The sequence below is a fragment of the Gopherus flavomarginatus genome, chromosome 1, assembly GCF_025201925.1.
Source record: "Gopherus flavomarginatus isolate rGopFla2 chromosome 1, rGopFla2.mat.asm, whole genome shotgun sequence".
NCBI lineage: Eukaryota > Metazoa > Chordata > Testudines > Testudinidae > Gopherus > Gopherus flavomarginatus.
This window is the reverse complement of record NC_066617.1, coordinates 127,829,124-127,845,045: the sequence shown is the minus strand read 5'-3', so window position 1 is coordinate 127,845,045 and position 15,922 is coordinate 127,829,124. Positions and strand designations below refer to the sequence as shown.

General features: G+C 42.3%; 1 protein-coding gene across 2 annotated transcripts in view; it reads right to left on the bottom strand.

Moving 5' to 3' along the window:
* Positions 1 to 15,678, bottom strand: part of GYS2 (glycogen synthase 2) — a 78,090-nt gene extending 62,412 nt beyond the window's left edge. For both annotated transcript variants that reach the window (XM_050968744.1, XM_050968753.1), the window contains exons 1-2: positions 15,558 to 15,678; positions 1,484 to 1,665 (exon numbers count right to left, since the gene is read on the bottom strand). In XM_050968744.1, coding sequence (XP_050824701.1) covers positions 1,484 to 1,665; positions 15,558 to 15,678 — 303 coding nt within the window. The remainder of the gene's footprint in view (positions 1 to 1,483; positions 1,666 to 15,557) is intronic.
* Between the last annotated feature and the right edge of the window lie 244 nt (positions 15,679 to 15,922).

Below are 15,922 nucleotides of genomic sequence, written 5' to 3'. Positions count from 1 at the left end.
TAGCAAGTGGGGGTCGTGGGACACTCGGGGGAGGCGCGTGGGGGCGGCAGGCGGGGGAGAGACCCAGCCCTAAACATTGGGGGAACCGAGCCCCCGGGCCCTGAATATTGCTGGAGCCCAGGCACCATGGGCCCATATAACTCGCCACCCCTGCCTGGAGCATAGAAGTGAATCTGGCCTAAATGTCTGTAATTATTGTCCATTCAAAGGAGAGTTTGCTAGATGGCAGAGACAAGTCTTTGTAATCAGTAGTAGGTTTATATTTATAAATTTTAGTAGATAATTAACTTTATGAAAAGTTACACTAAAACCAGGAGTAGCCGCTAAATTAAGAACATCAGTCTGTACTACTGTCTGAGGATTACCAAATCCCTTACAATGTGTTACAGCCTGGTTCCACTCTGAAAAACAGGCTTTGCAAAAAGCAGCATCAAGGGACTCCAAGTCTATTGACTCTTGAGGGTTTCCAGGTCAGGATTGCACAGTTTACAAATCAAGAGATTATTTTCCCTCAGCAGATAGTCCTGCATATTCCACCTGGAATCTGAGAGGCAAACTTTCTCTCTTGGGCATCAGCACCAGTAATCAAGATTCTATAGGCCACACTAGACCCTCTCCTATCCTTGTGTAACTCCCTTGTTGTCAATGGGTTTGCACAGGTGTAACCGTTTGGAATTCAGTAAACTATTCTGCTGCTGGTTCACTGGAAGGAAAAGAATCTACACCACCTCTGTGAAGGAAGTGAAGCATTACTGTCTCCATTTTACAGCTGGGGAAACTGAGACACAGAGCTACTCTACAAGATATGACTGAGATCACGTAGGACATGTTTGTCCAAACTGGGAATGGAACCCAGATCCCCCAGGTCCCAGCTTTGTGCACTGATCACAAAACTCTTTTTTGGGAATAAGAATTAATGCAACACCTACGATGAGCACCATACTAAAATGAGGGGATCGCACACTATTTCCAGAGCTAAACTGGCCTTGGTAAGTAGGTTCTTTGTCAGCAGACAACTTTTTTAATCCCACTGTGGTTCAGCTATGTCTAGCTTTCAAACCTGCTGTAGTGAAACCACAGTATGGTGAAATGCTATTCCCTTTCAGAGTTTATTCAGCAGCAAGAGAAGGCCAAATGCAATATAAGAATTACACAACAGTTCAGTCAACCTAAGGTCAAATTATGTCTACTGAAATCTCACTGTATTTAGGGACTGGCAAAGTAAGTCATTAATCCAATTAAGTAGACTTGTAGATAAATGATTCTTAAAACATGTAATTGGATAAACTGGTTCTCTCTCAAAAATAACCTTTAATGAATTGACTTTGCTACTCTAACGCTAAGTTAATAGTTCTGAGCCTTTCCTCCTGGGACATTGACCAGGACTACAGCATCAAGTGGAACAGCAAGAGCATTAACCAAAATTGTAATCTCTTCAGCATCAGCTTAGTTGCCATAGGGAGCAGTGGCAGATCTCATTTACCTGACACCCCTGGCCTTTCAACGTGTCCACTGCCTTTTTAATTGCCTGGTTCGGAGGCTCGCACACCTCTACCTGAGTCTTCACGTTGTGCTCAAAGTAGGGACCGATCAGAAAATAATTTTCACCCCATTCGTCAATTGTAATTTTGGCTTTTGTCTGGATCACAGTGTAGATGCCACCAACTGTAAAAGAAAACCATAAGAGAGTGTCATTTTGAGATGAGTTTAAGGTGCAAAATTCAGATCCAAAGTCAAACCTACCTGGCGGTATGGGTCAGGTCCACTTCCAGTTTAATTACTTTCCATATTCACAATTCTGGGTGAAATCTTGGCCCTAGTAGTGAAGTAAATGGGGGGGGGTTGCCATTAACTTCAATGGGCCCAGAATTTCATCTCTTGTATTTAAAAATGGGCTGTTCTCACCTCCAGACCTCATGTGGTAATTAAATGTTAATCAAATAGCACTTTGCCTAAGAGTGGGACAGGTAGCTAAATATCCTAGCTAAATATTAATTGGGTCATTATATGTGACCTCTCCAAAGTTCTTCTATATGGACACAGTATACTTTCCACCCTCAACTGTTATTATGTTACTCAAACACTATGGCTCAGAGCCATTACTATATTTTCTATTGCCTAATCTAGTGGTTGGATATAGGGTATACCTAAACTTTTTGCTTTGGCAGTTGTCATTTTTAAAGCTAATTCCTTGTGATGTAGATGCCTGCACATTGAGAATTGGACTGACAACTCCCAATTTATTACACACAAGCCACTAGAAAGCATCAGGCAGTAATGACTTTCAGCTGCTACTGACCTGAGCTGGATTTGAAATAATGTCTTTAGAGAAAAAGGCACTGTATTCCATCACTAACACAAAGAGACATTAATGTTTTAATTTCTATAACATTTTCCACTGATCTCAATGTCTAAACCACCTTTCACTGGTATGTTGCACATTATATACACAAATAATATACTAAACAAGTAAAACACTGTCACGGAGTGTGGGGGAGTCCGGCCCTGCACCCCTCTTCCTGGGACCCACAGTGACTCTTAGCCAGCCAGTAAAACAGAAGGTTTATTGGACAACAGGAACACAGGTTACAGCAGGGCTTGCAGGCACAGTCAGGACCCCTCCATCGAGTCCTTCTGGGCTTTCAGGGTGCTTGGATCCTAGCTAGGATACCCTGAATTCCGCCCACACAGCCCCAAGCCCAAACTCAAACTGCTTCCCTCCTGCCACTCCCTTCCTTTGTCCCCCTTCCCGGGCAAAGGTGTTGACCTTTCCCCTCCCTTACCTAGCTCAGGTTACAGGCCCTGGCATTGTCCATCCCCTAAAATCCTCCCCTGCTCTCCCACTCCCCACACAGACAGTCCCTACTGCATCACAAACACAATATCACATTAGCAAGTAAATAACTAAGTTAACAGATCATTAGAATGAAAGGAATGAGAGACAGGAGTGCAGATCTTTTATGGGAGGGAATTCCACAATACTATGGACCAAGATGAACAGAAGCATAGTGTTTAGATGCAGCAAAAGGAAAGGAAGGTGGAAGAACAGATAAATCAAAGTCTAGGTATAAACTACATGCCAGAGACAGATTCATTACTGCATCAGTCCAGTTTTACACTGGCTTAGCTCCACTGAGGCTACGTCTTCACTATCCGCCGTATCGGTGGGTAGCAATCGATTGCTCGGGGATTGATATATCGTGTCTCATCTAAACGCGATATATCGATCCCTGAAAGCGCTTATATCGATTCCAGAACTTCACCAACCCGAACGGAGTTGCGGAGTCGACATGGGGAGCCACGGACATCGATCCCGGGCCACGAGGACGGTGAGTAATTCGATCTTAAATACTTCGACTTCAGCTACGTTATTCACGTAGCTGAAGTTGCGTATCTGAGATCGATTTTCCCCCCTATCGTAGACCAGCCCTGAGTTAAATTGAAATAAAAGTCAACAGTGAATAAAGCCCAAGGGGCAGACTCAGGAACCATATTCAACGTATACGAGGGAGCTGAAGATCACAGGGGTTTAAATAATTGCAACAAAATTAACCTAATAGCCACTCTATGATTTGAACTGACCCAAATGCAGAAGCCAAATGAGCTACTAGAACTGTATTGTAATGCCCCAACTGTGTCATGAATTATTTGCTAAGGCTATAGATGTTTTATAAAAGCCCAATGCTGTGATTCTTTCTAGATATTAAGGGCCAGATTTTTAAAGGTATTTTACAAATCTGACCCTTCATTTACCATGAAACCATGGGAGCTGAGGTTGCTCAGCACTTTGGAGGATTAGGTCCATGATTAATTAAAATGGATCAGCTGACATCTGCCGCAAACCTTTTGCCAAATCTGATTTCCCTTCAGTACTGTGGAATTTAACATTTTTAAGTTGTGCCCCTATAGAATGCTTGTACAGCTGATGAACATATGAACAGGCTTCTGCACATGCAAATCAACTAATTGGAAACTTTCAGACTGGAAATAAGGTGTACATTTTTATCAGTGAAGGTAATTAATGACTGCAACAGTTTACCAAGGGTACAGTAATTCTCTATCACTTGCAAATGTTAAATCAGCATTGAATGTTTTTCTATAAGTTCTGCTCTAAGAATTATTTTGGGGAAGTTCTATGGCCTGTGTTATATAGGAGTTCAGACTAGATGGTCACAGTGATCCCTTCTGCCCTGGGAATCTATGAATGTATGAAAAAATATAGATACAATTATCTAGTTTGCATTTATAAGTTTTATGTGCACACTTAAAAGTTAGCCCCTACATTAAAATCCTGTTCTTTAAAAATAGCCCACTTTGTGAGGAGTGCAAACAAGGAAATATCTGAAAGAATGAAGCTCCCAAGAGTCACAAATAAAACAACAACATGTTATGGTGCTTATCAGCCATAGCATTTAGGTCTTACAACACAAACAATGCAGCTAAAATTTCATAAAATATGAACAATTATTAAAATCTACCATAATGCAATAGAAGAAGAGTCTTTGCTCATGTTTAAAAATGTCAGTAGCAAATCTATAGCTCAGATGGTGAAGCTGCGTGTAAACCACATCCCTTACGGGTGTAGCGTGCAGCGCTGGGAGCCGCACTCCCAGCGCTGCTGCCCTGATTACACTGACGCTTTACAGCGCTGTATCTTGCAGCGCTCAGGGGGGTGTTTTTTCACACCCCAGTTGCAGCGCTGTAAAGTGTGAGTGTAGCCAAACTAAGAAGCTGGCCTGTAGTCAGCAGTCAATATGGTGATTGTTTAATTTGGATCAGGATTTAGGCAGATCCTGTGTGGTGGCACTGTGCAGCACAGACTGGGTTCCTCAGTCTGCAAACTGAGGAAGAGAGTATCTGAGTAACTTATCTAAACACAGGAGTTGCATCTCTAACTATACTGATATAGTTAAAGCAGTACAAATCCAACTGTAGATTCAGTTATAAATGTACTTTTGTTCATACTCTTATTCCTGTAAGGGAATGGGAGTAAGTTATACTGATCTAAGGCACCTTCATCTGTCCTCTGGAGTCCGTGCCTTGTCGTGGCAGGATAGCTTGCGTGCTCTAATGATCCCCAAAATCTGTGTCAGTGGAGGCTTTTTGTTCCAAACCATGCTGGATTGGTCTGTGGGGGAGGGGTCAGACAAAACAGACACCTTGGTCCTCCAAGTTGGAGGTTAGGCCCAGGGCTAACAACCCTGTCCCATAAAAACCAAAATGTGTTACAGAAACAGCAATGGCAAAATCGATCATTGCTGTGTGTGATGGCCTTGAGGAGTCAATGACCTGTATGACTGCCAATGGTGAAAGCCGAAAGGAAGCCACTGGCATGAATACTGAAGTGCTCAACACTAAAACAAAAAACAAACTTGTTTTTTGGAATGTACAGACAATGTATGAAACAGGGAAGCTCGCTCAGGTCACAAAAGAGTTGAGATGCTACAGCTTACACATGCTGGGTGTCAGCGAGAGCAGATGGACGGGATCAGGAAGATTAACAGCAGCCTCCGGAGAAACTTTGCTGTATTCTGGATGGGATGATGGACAACACCATGAGGGTGTTTCCAATCCTGTTGCCATCTCCAGAGTAGCAATAAGATGGACACCCAAAGGCAAGCGAGAACGAGGCCGCCCGAAAACAACGTTACGAAGAGCTGTGGAAGCCGAGTTGAAAAACCTGGGGCACAGCTGGGGAACCAATGAAAGACTTGCCAGAAACAGACAGGAGTTGAGGAGCTTCGTTGCTGCCCCAAATGCCAGAGGCCTAATGGGAACATGATGATGATGAAGGCACCTTTATACCAGTATAACTGGCTCTATTCTAGGAGTTGTACTGGTATAACTATCTCATTAAAAAGATTGTATGCATAACCAAAATAGTTACACCAGTGCACAACCTGTGTGTAGACTAGGTCTCAAGGAGTGACCCAACTGCCATTGACATTAGTGTTGCAAGACTGGGCCCCAATTATCCAGCAGCCTCAGCAAAGAAGCTGTTTTCTGTTTACTACACCTGAGTCCTGTTTCTTCTCTGTGTCAAAGACCTCATCCTGGAATCAGCATTATACTTTGGGAAGCAACCACTTAAAGGTCTACAGGGAGACATTTTCAAAAGGTAGGAATGGCATTGATTCACCCAACGCACACTGAAAGGTGCTACCATTTCTACCTTTGAAAGCCTCTCCTTAAACTCAAGGAACACAACAGGAAGGAGCCAGTCAGGGAATGGAGCTGAGGGTAGGTTGCATCCTCTTGCTGCCAAGTCCAATCACATTTCTGCTGATGCATTCTGCACCAGCTGCAGATGATGGATCAGCTCCTTATGGAACCCAGTTCAGAGTTAGTTTTAGTAATCCTGATGCAACGTCACCAAAGTATGCATCACGGTTACCAGGTCAGTGCGTGTCATTCCTAAGATGATAAAACTGGCTTTGACCATGTTAGCACGTGAAAGACTGAAACAAGGCTGGGAAGGTGTCAGTGATTAAGATGAACAAGGGGGAAAGACAGCAGCTGATCACTGTGCATGCCTCGTTCTGTGCTATGCTACATCATGTCAGTCTATCTGACAGTAGGGCAAGTACAATTGCAACTCATTGTTTTCCTACCTTCGTTACAATAAGGATTGAGAACTTTAAACAAAATTAAGGTTTTGATTTTGAAGAATGCAGTAAAATCTGCAGAAAGAACTTGCCATGAAACCTGTGCATTATTTGGCCCCAGCCATTTCAGTTGTCTCTCTGTTACCATGTGAACATGTGACTCATGAGGCACAGATGTCTCTGCATACATGTGTAAGAGAGCTGGGCATGGGAAGTTGGTACATGCAACTATATGCACATGGAAGATGATGGACATGCCTCAAAGAAAAAGACAGGAGGGGAAGAGTTGATCAGTGGCTGGAGTAATTTATTATACAGGGAAATTCCAGTTCATACCCTGAAGAGACATCATACAAAGTTTCTTTCAAAAGGCACTGTTAGCTACTTTGAATTCATTGAGACTACTGTGTAAATAAGTAGCCCATTACTCATTCTATTGACTGCAGAACTGGGTCCAAAGTAAAAAATGGTTGGAAAAAGTCAGTCTTTAATTAGTTTCAGAATTCCAATAAGCCTGCTGCTTCTTTCCTACTATGGAGTTTTAGGGTATCAATTAAAACTCCTTCCCAATCAAATGAAATGTAACAAAAATACTCGCCAATTTTCTTGAGTAGTTTATACGTGCTTCTGGCAGCAACATCTGAAATCCTATTTTCAGATGCCAACTTTATACAAACAATGAAATGAGAGATGGGCACAAACTTTGGATCTCAATCTCAAATTCCCCCAAATTCAAAGGTGTTTAGATCTTACAGTTTTGGTCTGGCCCATTATAGAGATACCAGGTTAGCTGCAAATTTTGGATACATGTCTGGTTTTGGATTCCGACATCCACTGAAGCTTAGTGTTATTGAGAACTAGATCTGAACTTTGTGGTTTGGGGCAATCTCTAGTTTAAGAGGCTATTCTCTGTTGACAGCATATGTAGACTGATGTACAAAGGTCATGTTTAGGCTTAGCCTACACTAAAATCAATGTCCCACCATTCCACTGAAAACATTTTGTTATGCAAATTGACATTAGTCTAACCGTCTTCCCGCTGACACTGGCAATTTAGGGCCAAATGCACCAGTCTATTGATGCGATACACCTCTGTGTTTTGATATTAACCTTCACCAAATAATAATGGGGTGTGGGCTGCAACTTACTTTTTTCCTTATTTTACTCTCCCTTCTCTTCCTTTTTTCTGTTCCTGCATTTATCTTCTTTACTTCTTCCTAAACAACTAGTGTATCATCTGTCTGTTTACATTTGTGCTTCAGAACAGGTCAAAAAACATGCCAAGAAACATAAATTAAATTGTTCCATTCAAAATGATTCAGTTTTGACCACAAATTTTGAAATTTAATTTCAATGGGGAAAAAACAAACAACATTTAACTTTTTTTTCCGCTGGGTTTTTTTAAAATTCCTGCCTTTTCCAAATAGAATAATAATAGGGGAAAATAAATCAGTGAGAAAAAAAAAAAAGAAAAAAAATCTCTCACTTATTTCCAAAAAAAAGAAAGAAAGACAAACAGACTGAGAGAGACAGAGAAAGTGGGGTTTTTCTCACTAAAACAAAAAAGTTTGAAATATTTTGTTTAAGAATTTTTTTTTAAAAGGACAAAAAGGATGACAATGGGGTTTTTTGTGAGAAAGTGTTTATTTAATTGAAAAGACATTTTTGACAAACAAATTTTGCTGAAAAATTTTTTTTTTTTTTTACCAGTTTTAGTTCTCATCCCTACAGTCTAAATTCTCCTCCTTCTCATCTTTCTCCATGTTGTACTCTCCCCATTCTATTTTTAAACACCTAGAAATTACTCAGATACTATAGTGGTGGGGCTCGTGCATACCTAAATAAATACACACACACTATGTACCCATCACTCATTCACTTTACTCCCTCACCCCAAAAAACGAATACAACTCCCACCCCTGAAGGTGAGAGGGAAGAAAGAGCTAAGAAAAAACAGCTGTTGGAAGGGAAGGAGCCAGAGAGATAGGAAGAAATGGTATGCAGGGAAATGGAGGTAGACACTGAAGCTGGTGTGTAGAATGGGGAAGAGCTGTTCTCCAGGTAGCTTTGCTTTTTAAGATTAAAGAAACAATGTTCCAGGAGCGCTGCAATGAGCCTGAATACGGAGCTAATGGGTTTATATTTAGCTAGTGATAAGAACTGGTCACCTGCCTAGATTAATTTTTTTTTTTTTTTTTTTTTTTAGCATTGTACCACTTTATATCTTTCTTTGTTTATAAGACGGATCAAATAATACAGACAATATGCAAAAAGAGATGCTAATGTAAATATTAATCAAACATCCCAATAAATATTGTTATCAACTTCATAAAGTGATTAAAAACTTCCTCAGAAAAGCAATGGAAACCTCGCTAATCCAGGCTAATGACTATGGCAAGTAACAAAATTAGTCTATAAGAGCCAAAATTCTCATCCTCCCTGAACAGCTTGAGCAAATTGACTTTTGCCAAGGACATACAAGGAGGTTTAAAGGGATGGGGCAAGGACAATGAGGAACTGTGCAGCCTCTCCTTGGATGATGCTGCAGTCTTTATTACTGGCCTATAACATCTATCTATTACACATTTCCACATGTGTACTATAAGGTGGGTGCACAACTGGTTGGAAAAGATTCCTCAGAGAGTGGTTATGAAGGGTTCACAGTCAAGCTGGGAGAGCATATCAAGTAAGGTCCCACAGTGATCTGTCCTGGGTCTGGTTCTATTTAATAACTTCATAAATGATTTGGATAATGGCTTAGAGAGTCGATTTATAAAGTTTGTGGAGGATACCAAGCTGGGAGGGGTTGCAAGCTCTTTGGAGAACAGGATTAGAATTAAAATTGGTCATGACAAACTGGAGAAATGGTCTGAAATAAATAAGACGAAACTGCACAAGGATAAATGCAAAGTAGGACACTTAGGAAGGAATGTCCAACTGCACAAATACAAAATGGGGAAATGACTGCCTAGGACGAGTACTGCAGAAGCGGATCTGGCCAGGGGTTATTGTTGATCAAAACTAAATATGAGTCAATAATGTGATACTGTTGCAATATAAGCAATCATTCTGGGTTATGTTAACAAGAGTGTTGTAAGCAAGTAATTCTTTCTCTCTACTCAGCACTGGTAAGGCCTCAACTGGAGTACTGTGTCCAGTTCCAGGCACCATACTTGGAGAAAGAGGTGGACATATTGGAGAAAGTCCAGAGGAGAGCAACAACCAACATGAATGATGAAAGGTATAGACAACAAGACTTATGAGGAAAGATTGAAAAAAACTGGGGTTGTTTAGTCTGGAGAACAGAGAAGTCTGAGGGGGGAGGACATGATAGTCTTCAAGTATGTACAGGTTGTTACAAAGAGAATAAGAAGTAATGGGCTTAAAAACAAAAAGGGAGATTTAGGTTAGAGACCTTAGGAAAAACTTGCTAACTGTAAGAGTAGCTAAGCATTGGAACAAATTAGCTAGGGAGGTTGCAGAATCTCCTTCATTGCAGGTTTTTAAAATCAGGTGGACAAACACCTATCATGGATGGTCTCTAGAAGATAATACTTAGTCCTGCCTCAGTGCAAGAGACTGAACTCTGAGGCCTATCAAGGTGCCTTCCAGTTCTACATTTCTGTGATTCTCTTGAGGCTTTAGACAATGAATCCATGTAGTTTGTGGCCACTCTACATAATGCTCTGTCCTTTCCCTAGCTGGCACCAAAACCCTCCCTCCGTTCTACTGAGGAGAGAGCCAATGTGGAGCATTGCTTTGCAGCATGTAAGGTGCATGACTTCCATGGCCTGCCCCCCTTGTTTCACTTCCGCAGTAGACATGTGCAGTTCTACTGCTTTCCAGGCCAGGCACCTTCTGCAAAAGGGAGTGATTTGCCCCTAAACAAACAAGGAAGCTCATGTATTACAAGTTACATTTTGCTGGCTAAGTTGGAGGGGTATCATTCATTTAAAATTATTCATGCTACAACTTAAAAGGATACTAGTATATATTGTGCTTATGTCATAAACAGATAAGTAAGAGTTAATAGAACAGAAGTACTTCATATCTCTTTTGCCTGGAAAGGGTTAACAAGTCCAGTAAGCCTGGCTGTCACCTGACCAGAGGACCAATCAGGGGACAGGATACTTTCAAATCTTGAGGGAGGGAAGTTTTTGTGTGTGCTTTTAGTTTTTGGTTGTTGTTCACTCTGGGGGCTCAGAGGGACCAGACGTGCAACCAGGCTTCTCTCCAATCTCTCCGATACAGGCTCTTTTAAGCTGAGAATAATGAGTACTAGGTAGATAAAGCGAGTTAGGCTTATGGTTGTTTTCTTTATTTGCAAATGTGTATTTGGCTGAAAGGAGTTCAAACTGGTATTTTGCTGAAAAGATTTTATTTTGTACTTGTATACTTCGGCTGGGAGAGTATTCCCAGTGTCTATAGCTGAAAGACCCTGTACCTATTCCATTTTTAAAATTTACTAAGATAATTTTTACTGTTTTTTCTTTCTTTAATTAAGTTTCTTGTTTAAGAACCTGATTTTTTTTTATTCTGGTGAGACCTCAGGGGACGGGGTCTGGATCCACCAAGGAATTGGTGGGGAGAAAGGAGGGAAGGGGGAGAGAGAGACTAATTTCTCTCTGTGTTAGGATTACTTTCTCTCTCAGGGAGAGTCTGGGAGGGGGAGAGAGAAGGAGGGGGAGAAGGTAAATTTTCCTCTCTATTTAAAGAGTCAAGGAGTTTGAATCACAGTGATCTTCCAGGGTAACCCAGGGAGGGGAAGTCTGGGAGAGGCAACGGTGAGGGAAAGGGTTTACTTTCCTTGAGTTAAGATCCAGAGGGACTGGGTCTTGGGGGTCCTCAGGCCAGGTTTTGGGGGAACCAGAGTGTACCAGGCACTGGAATTCCTGGTTGGTGGCAGCACTACAAGTATTAAGCTGGTAATTGAGCTTAGAGGAATTCATGCTGGTACCCCATCTTTTGGACGCTAAGGTTCAGAGTGGGGAATTATACCATGACAGCTTACATTTGGGTGACTAGTTCTTGTTTACATCAATATTTATGGAAGAGCTTTGATTTGTGCACATTTGGGCACTAGAATGCTCGAAATGCTCACTCTGTCACCCTACATGTAATACCTTTACTTGCCTGGGAGTGAGGATGTTAAAGGGAGAAGATGAAAGACTACACTGGCGCTTTACAGAGCTGCAACTTTCTCGCTCAGGGGTGTGAAAAAACACCCCCTCCCCGTGCAGCAAGTTACAGCGCTGTAAAGCGTCAGTGTAAACAGTGCCCCAGCACTGGGAGCACGGCTCCCAGTGCCAGGGCCAGCTTTCAACCAATTCCCCTGAATTGGGCCACGCCCCTAAGAGGGCCCCATGCCCAAGCCCCAGTACGGCGTACCGGCAAGAGCTGGTGCACTGTACCAGCAGGGCTGGCTTTAGGCCAATTCCACCAATTCCCCCGAATCGGGCCCCGCACCTAAGAGGGCCCCGTGCCCAGTGAGAATCTCTTCCCTGGCTAGAGGCGCCTTTTTAATTTTTACTCACGTGGTGGCACTCCGGGTCTTCGGCAGCACTTGGGTGCTGGGTCCTTCGCTTGTTTGGGTCTTCAGCGGTGGGTTCTTCAGTGCTGCTGACGATCTCGAGTGAGTGAAGGACCCGCAGCCGAAGACTCGGAGCACCGCTCGGTGAGTACAAGCCCCACGTGTTTTTTTTACGTGTCTCTTTTTAATTTTTTTTGTCTTCCCTGCTGGGGCCCCGTTGAAACTGTTTGAATTGGGCCCCACACTTCCTAAAGCCAGCCCTGTGTACCAGGGTGGCCCGGCTTCCCCAGGGGGCAATTTAAAGGGCTTGGGGCTCCCAGCACACCTGCTTCAATGAGGTGGGCAGGGAGCAGCTGGGACCCACACATGTGCACATCCTAGGGTGACCAGACAGCAAGTGTGAAAAATCAGGACAGGAGTGGGAGGTAATAGGATCCGATATAAGAAAGAGACCCAAAAATTGGGACTGTCCCTATAAAATTGGGACATCTGGTCACCCTAGCACACCCCCAGGGAGTGACAGGGACCCACACATGTGAAACGGAGCTCATTTCTAGTTCAGGCCCATCTTTTTAAAAAAGAACTTTAGGTAAGGTTAACATACATCCGTATTTTCCAGGACATGTCCCGCTTTTTGGTTCTTAAATTGCCATCTGGGAGGAATATTTAAAATTTAAAAATTCCTCCTGGGAAAATACAGACATATGGTAAGCCTATTGGTACAAAAAAATACATATTGTGGCACATCCCTTAAATCAGAATTTTTTATAGGGAACCGGTTGCTAAGAAATGAAAGGCATTTTTTTACATGGTTTTTTTTTTTCCTTTTTTAGTCATCCCTGCTGGGGCCCCACCGAAAATGTTCGAATTGGACCCCGCACTTCCTAAAGCCGGCCCTGCCCAGTGCTGTAAGCTAATCCCCATGGGGAGGTGGAGTACGTGCAGTGCTGGGAGAGCTCTCTCCCAGCGACCACACTCACACTTCAAAGCGCTGCCGCGAGAGCGCTCCCGCGGCTGCGCTGTACACTTGCAAGTGCAGCCATACCCTCATGAGTGATTTCAAATAAATACAAGTGAGCGATCCCTCAGCATGAGCAGTAGCAAGGAGAAGAGATATGAAGGGGGGAGGATCAGAAAGATCTCTTAACTGGACACACTTTGAATGTGTTCCACACTCAGAATATGGAACAAGATGCCATGCTGAGACAGAAGATAGTAAAAGGCCATATATACTATCCTGTGGACACATGGCTCCATGCCAACTAAATGGAGCAGGCAAGAAGGAACACTAGTCAGAGAGTAAGTGAGGCACCTGAGAAGTAATATACTGCCAGAGTGCTGCAAAGGGGGCTTAGCTTAAATGTAAATGAGGAACAAAGTTAGCCTGGCTTGTCTCACTCTCCCCTTCTGTAAGGAAGGAACCCAGCAATATTTAAATCTTGGGGCATGTCTGTGTCACCTTGATCGACTGGCCCATCAGCCCTCACAGAGAGAGCGCCAATCACAACGTCATTCATGTTGTTCTAGCCATTTCTTCAGCCGCCTCCTGGCCAGCCTGTCAGTGGCACCAGACACCCAATCGGCATAGTGCACCACAGCCCAGAACTCCAGCAATCGCCAGCCTCGGCCTCCCAAGTGGCTGGGATTACAGGGGTATGCCACTGCATGAGGTGGGGGTCAATGTATTTCACCTAATATTTTGTTCTTTCTCGTGCAAAGGAAGACACAATATTTTTTCCTATGTCCTAACATTTCTTAGGCCCTCTTATCATTTCCTATGTCTCACTTTCCTATAACTCTAAAGTGCTGCCCACCCTCGCCATAGGAGACCTACAGACCAGAGATTTCTCCAGGAACTACTGCTATTTATAAAAGTGAGGTCACCCTATCAGGAAACAGTATTAAAGCACAACTTACATGGCTCAAACACACAGACAAAATATTCACTACTTGAAGGAACATGAGCTACAAAGACTTTGCAAAAAACATTTGCTCAAATGTATATTAATATATCAAATATATAATAATTAGAACAAGTACTTCAAACCAGGATGAGTTAAGGGACAATTTGTAAGAAGGCTCTGATGTAAAGTAAAAAATCATTTGGTATGGCTAATTCAATCAGTTCTAAGATTCAGGTTGACAAAGTATAAGGTCATTACTTGGTGTAACTATTAGTACATTATGTTCAAACTTGTTGAGTTCCAAATAATTTAGTTGGACAGGATTTGTAGGATAAATCTGTGTAGCTTCACTGAGAGTATGGCCCATTATGTGCTTTGTAAATACACAGAAAGAATTTACACTGTGGATTTAAATTATACATTAATAGAACCCTTTGATTTAGCCAGATTTCTGCTGCCATCTACCTGCCAATTGTTTGCCAGGCACATTGGTAAAAATAAGTACTATACCTGCAAAATACTCCAGGTAGAATGTTAACCCTAAGGCTATCTGTTCCTCTCACTTACATTTGTCCTTTAGGGTTCAGATGTTACAGAATACAATCTATTCCTCAACTAATCTTCTCTTTATTTATCCACACTGGCAGCAAGATACACAATGTCAATCATTGACTCCTAGTAACTCATTTATGCTGCAACATTACTGCCTTTCCCCCTTTGCTGAACTCAAGCTGCTTTGTTAAAATAGGATAGCTCTATTAGCACTTTAAATCTGAAGTCTGGCAGAGAGGTCATATTAGCTAGAGCAATGTGCACAGTTCAAATATGATCACATGCACCAACCGTGAAAGCTCTCATGCAATATCTGCCTTTAGACATGCTTGCAAATATTTGGCTAGATTTTTAACTGGTGTAAACTGATGCAGCCCCACTAACTTCTTGGATCTACTCCTGACTTCAGCGGAGCTATGTTGATTTATATCAGTTGAGAATATGGCTTTCATTCTGCAAGGGAAGGCTGAAGAAAATCACTGCACTTGAATGCATTTACTGTCTCACAAATGCTTATTTTTATGCTTTGCATTCACAAAGATTTTGCATCAGTTAAAAAAATAAGTCTCACATACATATACAGCATAGCAATACAAAGAGAGTAACAGCCATATATCTACACACACATATGCACAACACTTACACACTCACCCATATTTTTGTGACTGGTGCACAAAAGTCTGTACGTGGACAAATATACACACATGGGTTACACACATGCATTCTGAATAAGCACACGCAGGTATAGCACATATACAATCACATGTGCTTCCATGCACACACATGTACACAGAGTGACACACTTCTTTTGATACAATTTCCTAAGTGCTCTTTCTGAATAAAACGTCTAGGTGCATTTATGAAGCATCCATTTCCATAGTTCCCACTTAATAACGTTCACATCCATTCCCTCCCCCCCCCACATCCCAAAACCAATCATATTAACATGTAAAGTGCTGTACAGACCTTTATTGGTAACTTCCCAAGCGACTTCAAAGAGCAGTAAATCCTCCACTGGCAGGTCTTCATCCTCCCACTGAGGAAGCCCATTAAGAGAGGTCACAGACAGTGATCTAACCAGAGGCATTTTGTTTTCAGGGTTTAGCTCTTACAGTGCAGGCTGCAACCTTTATTAAATTTATAGCTATTTTTGATTTCCTCTTTGGTTTTGATTGGCAAAACCTGCCTGAGAGCTGGGCTTGGCGGAGCAAATTAACTCCACTAGCTGGGAGCTAATGGGTTTAAACTGTCTGACTATGAGTATTAAACTGGCTCAGTGAAATCCCATGGACTTGCTAGACAGCTGTTGGCAGAGATAGGAATTCAAAGCT